At 54.0% G+C, this 11,829-nt stretch overlaps 1 protein-coding gene, 1 long non-coding RNA gene and 1 other non-coding gene across 7 annotated transcripts in view; 1 reads left to right on the top strand and 2 right to left on the bottom strand.

The window, feature by feature from the left end:
* The window catches only part of LOC141577012 (uncharacterized), a 7,363-nt gene extending 2,550 nt beyond the window's left edge, over positions 1-4,813 (top strand). Inside the window, exons 2-4 of one of the 4 annotated variants that reach the window (XM_074360302.1) lie at positions 1,680-1,764; positions 2,016-2,807; positions 3,098-4,813. In XM_074360302.1, coding sequence (XP_074216403.1) covers positions 1,680-1,764; positions 2,016-2,786 — 856 coding nt within the window. In that variant the 3' untranslated portion in view covers positions 2,787-2,807; positions 3,098-4,813. Of the gene's footprint in view, positions 1,765-2,015; positions 2,808-3,097 lie in introns of all 4 variants that reach the window. The other 3 variants (XR_012505445.1, XR_012505444.1, XR_012505446.1) reach the window with 3 other exon arrangements.
* Positions 4,814-5,641: 828 nt separating this feature from the next.
* On the bottom strand, positions 5,642-10,416 carry LOC141577013 (uncharacterized). Of its 2 annotated transcripts, none has more exons than XR_012505447.1 (3): positions 8,675-10,416; positions 7,511-7,668; positions 5,642-7,122 (listed from the first exon to the last, which is right to left on the bottom strand). It is a non-coding gene; the product is annotated as an uncharacterized LOC141577013 (long non-coding RNA). The 2 variants fall into 2 exon arrangements; XR_012505448.1 differs by lacking the exon at positions 5,642-7,122 and adding an exon at positions 7,165-7,369.
* LOC141577016 (U6 spliceosomal RNA) lies at positions 8,740-8,848 on the bottom strand. Its single transcript, XR_012505451.1, has one exon. It is a non-coding gene; the product is annotated as a U6 spliceosomal RNA (small nuclear RNA).
* Positions 10,417-11,829: the final 1,413 nt, after the last annotated feature.

The following is an 11,829-nucleotide window of genomic DNA, read 5'->3' as shown; positions in this document are numbered from 1 at the left end:
ACAGAGGGGGAGAGGGAGAGAGGGGGGTGGGGGCAGGATGTTAAAAGAATGGAGAAAAAAAGGTTTGAAAACAGTGTACGATCAATAATAGAAGAGCAAGTTGAAGCAGAATAGCAATTGAGTTGAGACGTCTTCTAAAAGCCTTTAAAAACAAATAGAAAAGATCAGAAAATAATATACAATTGTTTCAAAAGTAAATTTTTAAAAGGTAATCGGAAATAGAACAGATTTTAACAAAAGATAAAACAGAGGATTTTAAAAGACGGGAGAAAGAAAAGGTTTGAAGACGGTGTGTAATCATGAATAGAAGAGTAAGTGGAAGCAGAATAGCGATCGAGTTGAGACGTCTTTTAATAACCTTAATAAAAAGGAGGAAAAAAATCGAGAAACAATATTTGAAACCTGTGAATAACCAGTAACAGGAGATCAAAACCAAGAGAATGAAAAAGGGAAGGGGGTGGATGTTTAAAAATAATAATAATGAAAAGACTTGAAATGAAACATTTAAAAGGGATTAAAACCGTAAACGTATACGACTGTTCAAAAGTAAAGGTTAAAAAGGTAACAGAAGGTAAAACCGATATAAAAGAGATTAAAAAAGACAAAGGAAACGAAAAAAAAAAAAAAAAAGAGGAAAAAAAAAAAAAAGGATGTGTTCTCCTGGAGACGGTGCGCTCTTAACGGTTTCACCGAGAAGTCTTTCTGTCGTCGCCCTGTTTCGTGAACTCAGCTTGCTTTTTCCGCGGGCCCTCTGTCGGCGCCCTCGTCTGTGCTGCCCTCGGTGCCTGTGGGCAAGTAGATCGCGCCCCCTCCTGGCACCGCGTTCGGATGCTGCGTTCCTGCCGGGAAGGAGGGAGGGTGGCTGGCCGCCTGCCCTCTCCCGGCGCCGGTCGCTCCGCTGCTCTGTGCGGCTGTGTGCTCCGCCTCGGGTCGGCGCTCCTCTCCGTAGGTGGGCTCGGGGAAGACCGTGGAACCGCCCCGCCCCTGCTGCATTCCAAAACTCGGCTCCTTCTTAGTCTTGGTGGCGCGAGTTCTCTGAGGTACCGGGGCAGATATATAATATCTGCCTCAGGCTGAAAACGAGTCTCAGTCCTGCCTAGGAGGTTGCAGAGCCCACGGGTGCGGATTCGAGTCTCGGCCCCGCCCCCGCTCCCGCCCCCGCCCGCGCGCTGCGCGCCGCGCGCCAGGGGCTATGGCGGCTGTGGCTGCGCCCCGCCTCTCTTCTCGCGAGAAGGGCCGGTGATGGCGCCGCGGGTCTGAGGAGATGGAGGCTACGGCGCCCCTCCCCCCAGGGCACACCGGCCGTGTTGCTTTGCCTTTCTTTCCCCGTAATGGACGGGTTGGGGGGGCGGGTTGTTCTGCTCTGTATCCCCTCCCGGCCACGGCGCGTGGTGCCGCCGACACGGTCCTCTGCCCGGCTCGTGCGGCCTGTCCCGGCCCCCGGCTGCCGGCCTGCGACTCGGGCTGGGTGTCGCGGGGACCCTCTGTGCCCGTTTCACTTGGATCGGTCGGTCAAGGGGCGCTCCGGGCAGATCAGAGACTCGGAGGCTCCCCCACCGTCCCGTCGGCCTCTCCGTGGGAGAGGGGGAGGTTTGGCGAACGAGCCCTATTCCTCCTCTGCCGGTCCCTCCCGCACTGTTTTGCTTTTGACTCTTTCTTTTCTCCTTTTCTCCTACCAGATTTTGGGCGTCTTTGTCTTTCGAAGAGGGCGGTGTTCTGTCGGAGTTCCGCAGGTGGTCTGATTGGCCGAGTGGGTCCGTCGATGTGAGTTTTGGTGTATTTGTGGGAGAGGGTGAGCTACGAGCGTCCTTCTACTCCGCCGTCTTGCTTCTTCTCGGGTTATTTTTGAAGAGTAGGTGCTGGGGATTGAACCCTGGACCTTTATTTTTTGCATGCTAAGCATGGGCTGTACTGCCTGATCTCTAGACCCTCCCCACCGCAACCCCCCCCTTTCCCACCGCCTCCATAGTACTCGATGAATCTCCTACCTAGATATCTATGCTTCCTTGGAATAGGGCCGTCGTTTTCTTCATCGGATTGATGCACGTCTGTGGATTCGTCTCGTTTCTCTCCACTGCGGTGGGTGGCATCGGGGCGTGGGGTGGGGTGGAGTGCCGTGGGCTGGGAACAGTTCTTCACGTGTAGAGGTGGAGCGGAGCGATGAGGATGGTGACTGTTTCCCCGAGTGCTCGCGCCGGGTGATGGAGGCCTGTGGTCTGACTTGGAAGAGGACTCGGGTGACCAGAACAGAGCCCGTGTGGGGTCGTTGTGGAGGGAGGAACTCCACCCCCCCCCCCCCAGCCCCAGCCAAGGCACTCGTACCTCATCGAGGGACGGTCGGCCGAAAACAAACGAAAGCTGTCAGAGGTTTGGGGGTGGGGGTGAAGGTGTGTGTCTGTGTGTGTGTGTGTGTGTGTGTGTGTGTGTGTGTGTGTGTGTGTGTGTCTGTGTCTGTGTCTGTGTGTCTGTGTGTCTGTGTGTGGTGTGTGTGGTGTGTGTGTGTGGTGTGTGTGGTGTGTGTGTGTGTGTGTGTGTCCCCGTTCCCCGTACCACGGTCTCTGGTCGAGGCCCCCCCGAGCGGAGAAACGCACGCCAGGTTGTCCGGCCGCGTGTCCCTGCCACCCAGAGATCCCGAACCGTCCCGCTCGCTCCCCTGCCATGTGCCATGTGCCACCTGCCTGTCGGCCGGGCGCTATTTTAGACCCTGCGAAGAAGTCGACCGGACGGACGGGCCGGGCCGGGCCGGGCCGGGCCGGGCCGGGCTGAGCCGAGCCGAGCCGATCTGAGCCGAGCCCGTCCAGGCTGGGGTGGGTGGTGCTGGGTTCAGAGGAGTGGGGTACAAGCGGGAGGCGGGCGTCGATGGAGGGGAGGGGGAGGGGGAGGGGGAAGGGAGAGGAAAGGGGAGGGGAGGGGGAGCAGGGATGACGATGGTCTGGGGCTTGGCTTGTGGGGTGGGGGTGGGAGGGATGGTAGCCATCCTATGACTTTCTCTCCCTACCCCGCCTTTTGCAAGTCTGTTCGAGTGACAAGGTGGTGCTGGTTTCTGGCTGGTGCACACCATAGTGATTCTGTTCTTCTTTTTCCTGGTCTTTTTCAGGAACCCTCGTCCCGAGGGACTGAATCTAGTGCCCTGTGCTGCGCGGTACGACCTAGGGGTCGAATCTGCCAGGAGAGGACTTACAAGGATTTGGAGGATCCTGGAAAACTGCTACCATCCAGAATCCTACATGGATGTTCAAGATCTTGTGGATGGACGGACGGACGGACGGAAGACGGATCGAATGGAGGCCCCGCCCCATCCCCTGGACCCCTAGGCCCAGGAGGATCGTGATGGGTCTGGAAAGGACTCTTCCGACGAGGGTCTCGGGATGGACTTTCTCGGTCCGCGGAAGGTGTTTCTGCACAAAGAGGAAGAGAGGGGCGTTCTCGGCCAGAGAGCCCGAACCGCCTCCTTTCAGGGATCCGCTCCAGTCAGGGTTGGGGTCGGGGTCAGAACGCAGCCACCGACAGCTCCCCTCCCTCGTCTTGGCTCTCCAACTTGGGAAACCCTCCTCCCTGCCCCCTCACCCATCTTCTCGTCAGCCGGCCTCCAGCTTCCCCGTGCCAACCACCTCTCTCATGCTGCCGGACTTTCCTCCTCCTTGGGCTGCCAGGAAGCTCTCCCGCTCCTCCACGTGCTTTGGCTTGGAATCCCTGACAAACACAAGCGGTGCTGGTGGGCGGGGCCGCGGGCCGTGGCAGAAGGACTCCCTTCATCTTATGGGAGCGATTTTTATCTCCATAGAGGTGGCGATTGAGAAAACACATAAAATCACTCAGAAGAATACCCATGTGTAGTGTCCCTGACCTAGATCCGTGTCTGTCTGTCTGTCTGTCTGTCTCTCTCTCTCTCTCTGCCTCTCTCTCCATTTCGCTATTCTGTGTGTGTGTGTGTGTGTGCGCGCGCGCGCGCATGCGTGTCTGTCTGTCTCCCTTGTCTCTCTTTCCTCTCCTCTCCCCTCCTCTCCTCTTCCCTGTTCTCCCCCCTTCCCCCTCACCCCTCCACTCCTCTCTTCTCCCCTCCACTCCTCTCCTCTCCCTCTTCTCCTCTCCCCTCGCCTCTTCTCATTTCCCCTCCCCTCCCCTCTTTTCCCTCCTCTCCTTTCCTGTCCTCTCCCCTTTTATCCCTCCTCTCCTCTGCTCTCTCTCTCTCTCTCTCTCTCTCTCTCTCTCTCTCTCTCCCCCCTTCACTTCCCTCCCTCCTCCCTACCCCCCCAACCCCTACCTTCACAGGGCCTCATAGATTGCAATCGGTTTCCATGAAATGTGATGAAGAGGGAATGAATTTTAGAATGATATCCCCATGCCATCGAATCCTTCTTCCCCAGGGATAGCGACTTATTTGTGGTCGTGTTTGTTTTTGTTTTTCTTGTTGTTGTTTTGGGGCGCATCGAGGGCGCAGGAGGCGTTGGGAGTGAGGGTGATGTTTCTCTTTCTGTCTGTCTCCTCCTTAGGAAGGATTTTAAGAGGAGGGAGGACCCACAGAAATCTACCATCTTGTCTCGTACTGCAGCTGTGTTTGAGCTTCCTATACGATCTGGGCGGAACACTCCCCACCCTCACCTCAAGCCGCCATTGCCGCCCCCTCAGCCCCCCTGCACCCCCGTCCAGTCCCACACTTGGGGCGGTGGTTGGGCATAGGGGGATGTTGGCGGGGTGGTGGTTGGTGGGGGGTGGGGTGGTGGAGGAAACCAGAAAACAGACCACTGTGGCACGTGGGTGACTGGGGCTTCAGGGTGAAGGAGGATGAATAAAATGGCCGGAATTAGGCTAACGGATTGCTTCTTCTTTTTTTGGCGGGGGGGGGAGGGGAGGATCATTAGGTCATTCATTCATTCATTTGCTGGGGGGGGGGGGTGTCATTCGGTTTCTTATGCTCGCCCTGAAAACGGTCAACTGTCCTGACTGACTGGTTGCTGCTCACGGTTCCAGGCCTGTTGTTGAAACTGGAAGCTATCGATCTTACTGTTTCTACTGTATTTCACTCATTGAAAGTCATCATCATGCTGGGTCTCTGAGTCTTTCTCCGAGGAGAAGGTCGGTCACGGGACTAGTGACCTGACAAAATAGCCTGAGTGACCAAGAAGGCCACACCTTGAGTGCTTATGAGATAACGAGATCTAACCACCAGCCTCTATAGAATGGGTCACCTGGAGGCATCGTGACACCATTCTGAGTCTTCTGATGAGAAAACGATTCTGTGGATGGTGATCGATGCCCGATTGTTTGAGCTATGGCTCTAGAACCACCCCACCCACTCCATCCCCAAGGTGGGTACACAGTTTTGAAGACGCTAGCCTGCTGTGAATCCCCTTTGCCCGGCAGAGCGATAAAATGGCCTCTTTGCTTCTAAGCTCCAAGACCTTGTCTCTGGATTCTTGGGCTCGTCGGGGACGGGGGCCGAACTTTTGGCAACAAGCGTGCTTCAGAAACAGCGGATGCCCGAGAAGGACACTCTGCCTCTCCCTCTTCTTCCGGGCCTGAAATGGGGAGGAAAAAAAAATCGCTTCCCCTGGAAGCCGGAGTCCGGAGCCCGCCATCCGGAGGGACTTCTGGCTTGGCCTTCTCCTGGGGTGGGGGGGAGGGCACGCCACTGCACGTGTTCTTTGTCAACTCCCTGTTTCTCTCTTCTCGAGTTATCTCTTTGGGACGGCTCCCACACTGGGTGAAAACAGACAGACTGGCTGGTATGTCTCCCTACCCCACCCTTCGCCCCCAAATGACTGATCTCCTGTCCCATCAGAATCACCACTTGTTTTCCAACGTGGCTTTCTTGGATCCTGGAGGACTTGTAAAGGAAAAGCCCAGCTGGGCTAACAAGCTAAAGTCACAAATCTAAGTGTGATAAGTGTCCGTTTACTGATCTAAGTTCTGCTGGGCTAACTCGTAAATCTGAAGTTTAGTGTCAGTTTACTGGGCTAACAAGCTAACTCGTAAATCCAAGCTCAACAAGTGTCAGTAACGTGATCTGTTCCAAATTGATAAGCTCCAGTGTACTGATCCTTTGCTTTTTGTTGTTTGAGCCTTATTGGCGAATAGACCCATATTTGTAATTAACCCTATGAAACCTCATGTGCACGTCTTGGAGGTGCTCAGAGCTTCGGAGCAGAAGCCCCTCTGAGCCCGCCGGCGTAATAAATCTGAGTACTCCAACCCTCCGAGTGGTGCTTGTTTCTTGGCTGGCCTGTCATTTCCGTAACAGACTGATATCAACTTAGAGCCAAGATGGGCGCAGAACTGAAGGAGCTTCTCGGCTGGCCTAAGAAGCCTGTCGTCGTGATGTGGGAGGCATTCTTTACGAGGGACCTATCTGATTAAGTGCTTGACCGCCTTTTGGACTTTGAACCAACTTGGAGATAGGAACTAGGATGAGAGGGCACCCGAAATAGCTCAGCAAACTCTTCTCCATCCTTAGAAGACAGACAGACAGACAGACAGACAGACAGACAGAGTGTGTGTGTGTGTGTGTGTGTGTGTGTGTGTGTGTGCGCGCGCGCGCGCGTGTTTGTGCGCGTGCGGGGGTGTGGGAGAGGGAGGAGATGACGTCAGCGTACTGGACACTGTTTCAGTGACATGGGGAGTGCTGTCAACTAGGAAGGAACGTCATGTATTCTTCAGCCTTGTGTCTGTACAGGTGGGTACACTCAGGGTTCCAGAAAGGATGGGATATTCCTGGCAGTCGTCTACTGCCCTGGCATCGAGGGCTGGCTGGCTGGCTGGCTGTCATCCAAAGTGGAGGCTCTCGTGAAAGGGACAGAACCGAGTCCCAAGGAGATGCCTCCTTCACTGACTTTCATGCAAACACAGTGGACCACAGCCTCCGGAAAGAGGGTGGGTGGCACACGTGGCCCCAGTCTGTTCTGTCCATTCGGCAAATGGCCTGGGTTAGGGGAAACCCAGCATGGCGACCATCCGACAGGCCGACCCACCGACCCACGGACGTGCTCGGTTTCTCCCAGCTCCCTGGATGACCTCCCCCACCCACCCCCACCCCACCCGCATTCCTTCACCCACCGTGGTGTCTGGTGTCAGGGCACTTGGAAGATGACTCCCATTGTTCAATAGACAGGGGCAGGAAGATTCCTATAGGACCGCAAAAACAGTCAACTGGCCATACACACATACATACATACGTACAAACGTTTTGTCCCCAGAGGCCTCAGACCTCCTCTCTCTGGACCCGCTGAACCCCAGTAACTGGCCCCCATTCAACTGCCACATAGTAGGGGTCATCCAGACGTTCTTGGGATGGTAGGTATGACTTCCAAAGGGGTTGAAGCCTTCCTTCCCCCGCTGCAAGCCTGATGCCATCAGCATGGCCAGGACACTGCTACAAACAAACAAACAAACAAACAAACAAACAAACAAACAAACACACACACACCACCACCACCACCACCACCACCAACAACAACAACAACAACGACGACAACAAAAGACAAACACATGCGTATGTGACTTGGGGACATACTTTCCGCAGCCTCCAGGGACGAAGGCACTCGCTTCGCTGGGTAAATCCTACGAGGCTTCACTAAAGCGCTTGCCAACTTACTTCTCAGAAGGATCGATCTCTGCCCCCATCACCCGCCATCATCAGGCAAGGTCGTCAGAATCCATGGGAGATATAGACTAGAAGAAGAAGTAGAGGAAGGAGGAGGAGGAGGTGGAGGAGGAGAATCAGTGACATGAGGTGTGTACGACTTCTTGTCTCCAAGAGGATTGAGTTTTAAATTTTTTTCTTTTCAGATACAAGGGAAAATAAACTTTTGTTTTTTCCCCTTCCTTCCCTTTTAGAGGCGGACACCCACATGGTAAATATCATACCTCTGTCAGCAGAATGGAACCCTTTCTCTTTTTCTCCCTCCCTGACCCTTCTGGGATTCAGAAATCCTCCGTGAGGATTTTTCTATTCTTGGCAGCAGAGTTATTAGCATCATTGACTTGGAGGCAAAAACTTAGGTTTCCATTAAACTGGGATAGACATGCATGGATAAGAGATACTAGTGCTACTCGTTTTCCTTAGGGTTCCCCTGTGTCTGTGGTGTGTGTGTGTGTGTGTGTGTGTGTGTGTGTGTGTGTGTGTGTGTGTGTGTGTGTGTGTGTCTGTGTGTCTGTGTCTGTGTGTCTGTGTGTCTGTGTCTGTGTCTGTGTCTGTCTGTCTGCCTGCCTGCCTGCCTGCCTGCCTGCCTGCCTGCCTGCCTGTTTATTGTAGGAACTCTCTGTCAATGGAAGTATAGTTGACTTACAATGTTGTGTTCATTTATGACGTACGGCATAGTGATTCACTTATTCACACACACACACACACACACACACACACACACACACACACACACACACACACGTATACTTTTTCAGGATAGGTTATTACAAGCTATTGAACATAGTTCCCTGTGCTAGACAGTAGGACCTACTTGTGTACCTAGTTTGTATAGGGTGGTTTATATCTGCTAATCCCAAACTCCTGATTTATCCCTCTGCCCTCCCCCATTCCTCCACCCTACCCTGTCCCCTGTGTTAACCATCGGTTTCTTTTCCATGTCTGCGAGTCCAGTCTGTTTCTGGTTTGTAAATAGGTTCCTTGGAGTCTTTTTAAAATGGAGTTATTTATGTATGGATGGGTGTCTTGACTTACTTTCAGATCCCACCTAGAAGTGATGGCATAGGATATCTGTCTTCCTCTGGGTGACTGACATCACTAAAGCTACGGAACTCTTCACGTATGTGCGTGTGTCGTCCACGTTCAGGGGCCGTGCTGATCTTCTCTGGATGGTTCCCGTGTTAGTCGATGTGCTGTGGCAGCAAGCGCTTGCCTTAGGGTTTTTGTCTCAACCTGAAAGCCGGCCCGGAGACTGAAGGTCTTCTAGTTGCCTCCACTATCTGCCTAGGACCATCTCCACGAACGTTTCCCATTTTCTCTCACCCTTTTGTCTTGGCATCATTGAGTACTAAAATGCTCCGTCTCCTGAAGCCCTGCAGACTGAAGCTGGACAACGGGAGGTAAACGTCAGAGAAATGGCCACAACAGCTCCTGTGGAAACCATCCTAGGGCCTGTTTTTGGAGGAGCCGCTCAGAGAGTTGAGCCGAACACCCCAGGACATCATCAGAGGCATTTCAAACTGCTCGAGCCATTTCGATGACCCCGATGTGTGGAAATCTCCTACTAGACTGACCCCCTACTCCCGGCCCTGAATCTGGTTTCTCATCTGCTCCAATGATTAACTTTTGTGCTGTACTTTGGTTTTCCACACAAGTGCCTCTTAGGCGATACCTGACTGCTTGCTCCCTAGGCCTAGCTTCAGAAGCCCATCGACACCACCGCCTCCTGAGACGAGATACTACAACTGTTTCCTTGAACAGACCTGTTCTCAGAACTAAGAAACTGGGTCCATGAAACGCAGGCCCTCTAGGAAACTATTCCCTCCCTCCTGCCCCCACACCACACGCACGCATGCACGCTCAGACGCACGCACGCACGCACGCACGCACGCATGGACGCACATGCACAGTCAACAGCCCAGCTTTTAATGTGTAAAACTTCCAGGGAAGTTACAGAATAGGGAAATGTTGGGGTCCAGAGTAGGCTGCCCCAAAATGTGCCCGATGGACTATGCTGAATGAAAGGGACTTCACAACTGGCCAAGGGGGAGGGTATAGGTCAGTGGTAGAGTGTGTGCTTAGCAAGCAAGCACAAGGTCCTGGGTTTAATCCCCAGTACCTCCGGTCAAAAATAAATACATAAAATCGAATTCCTCTCCCCGCCCCCCCCCCCCCAAAGTATACACTGCTGTATGTCAACTCTGTCTCAATAAAACTGGAAGAAAAAAAGGAAAAAAAAATGATTTAACAAAAGAAGGAAAGAAACAAACAAAGAACTGCCCGAGGCAAGAGGAACACTCTGGCCCTCCTTTCTGCCTCCCTGGAAGCAGGGGAAAAAGAATTTTGTTTTTTTAAAGTCTCCCATCCCAGAGGAATCTATCAAGTCAGAGGTCTGCTTCCATGCCCTTCCATGATTCTCAAACGGTGTAGTGGGGTTTACCCAGATTAGGAAAAGGAGGGGACTCCTTTGGCCTGAGACCAGGCGAGATTCTCCCCCTCCCTCCCGCCTCCCTCCGTGCAGTTGGGACGGGGTGGCCTAAGGGTGGGGAAATTGAAACCAAAGAACAAAAGCCGTTCAACAGAGAGGAGCCGGAGGCCAAGTCAAAGGCTCTGACCTGAGCACAGAGCTTTCTGCATTTGAATGAAGCGATTGAACGAGGCCCTGCCGAATGGATCCTCCTGACGTCCCCGCCCCCGCTTCCAGGAGACAGTCAGTCGATTTGGGACCGATCGGTGGAGAAGGCCTGTGAGGCGGCGGCGGCGGCGGTGGCGGCGGCGGCGGCGGAAGCAGCGGCGGGGGCGGGGGGGGGGGGTGGTGCGCGGGCGGGGGCGGGACCAACGGTCGCTCCAACTCTGCCTGCCTGCCTGCCTGCCTGCCTGCCTGCCTGCCTGCCTGCCTGCCTGCCTGCGGGGCTGAGGCCTGAGGGCCACGCTGGTTCCTGCCACTCAGGGAAACTTCTGCGGGTGTTGCCGAAAGATCGCCCTCCCCGACCCCGTCCCTGACGAGCCAAATAACCCAGAGACAGGGTCTTAGAGTTTAGAAGAAAAGAGGCAGCTTGATTGCTTTGCTGGGCAAAGGGGACTCACAGCAGGCTAGTGCCCTCCAAACTGTGAACCCGTCTTGGGGTTGGGGTTTCATGCTTCTGTGGACGAACAGGTTGGAGCATGAAAGGGAATCACAACAGGCGGGAGCACAAAAGGTGCTCATGATCAACAAGGGTCTCTGATGAAACTTGCTCCTAAATCTGGATGAGTGTCTGATAACATGGGACCTCCTGGTGGTCTAGTAGGTCATCAGCCCGTGACCTTCTTTATCTGGTCAGACTCACCCGGCGGCACCAGCGCCACGGAGGAACTCGGGGTGGGGGGTGGGGGGTGGGAGGGGGCTGGTCGTTCTCCTGAGCTTATCCTCCCGTGACTCCCTTCCTGGGGAAAGACTCAGACGCCAAACATGATTGTCAAGTTGAACGATCAGAGGAAGGTCAAATCAAACAGTTAGAATCGACAACTTTAGCTGTTTTTAACAGTGGGCCTGGAGCTGGGAGCGGTGTCTGGTCAGTCGAGTTTGCTGATCGTTCTAAAAGCAAGCAGTAAGCATAAAGCCAAAAATTGGCTTAGCCTAAGTGCGGCCACTTCATGATTCCTCCTTCACTGGGGGCTGAGGCGTGGGGGAGGGCGGGGGTGGGGGACAGGACTGAGGTGGCGGCGAACTTCTCCGTGAATGCTCGGAGCCGAACTGCTCTCTGGGCCTAGGTCTGAAAAAGGCCTGAGTCTCAGCTATGACAGATTCTCTCTCTTTCTGGGCACATGGACTGACTCGCCCCGCATCCTCCCATCCTGTCAGACCCTTTGGACACACACCTCCACCTGAAGAGTTCTTTGGCCTCGTCCAGAAAAAACAAACACACGCACGAACAAAACCAAACGAGCACACAGAAACCCTGCTGATCTCCTTGGACCCCATTCACTTCGGAGAGTCCCTCTCGTAGAAATCCCCTCTGATCGATGATTTCACCACAGCCGCCTCCCTTTCTCCGGCACAGTGACCCCCCACCCCCACCCCTGCGTGGGCCCTGTCCCTCTACCTATCAAAAACCAAACCCCAGGAGAAAAGAAAATCAGAATGCTGTTTTGAGCCACTGGATCTGTGAAAGGAACCAAACAGAAAGCTGAAATAACCAAACCAGCCG

The sequence above is a fragment of the Camelus bactrianus genome, unplaced genomic scaffold (assembly GCF_048773025.1).
Source record: "Camelus bactrianus isolate YW-2024 breed Bactrian camel unplaced genomic scaffold, ASM4877302v1 HiC_scaffold_59, whole genome shotgun sequence".
NCBI lineage: Eukaryota > Metazoa > Chordata > Mammalia > Artiodactyla > Camelidae > Camelus > Camelus bactrianus.
Note: the sequence above shows the minus strand (reverse complement) of the source record. Positions and strands in the feature narration are given on the sequence as shown.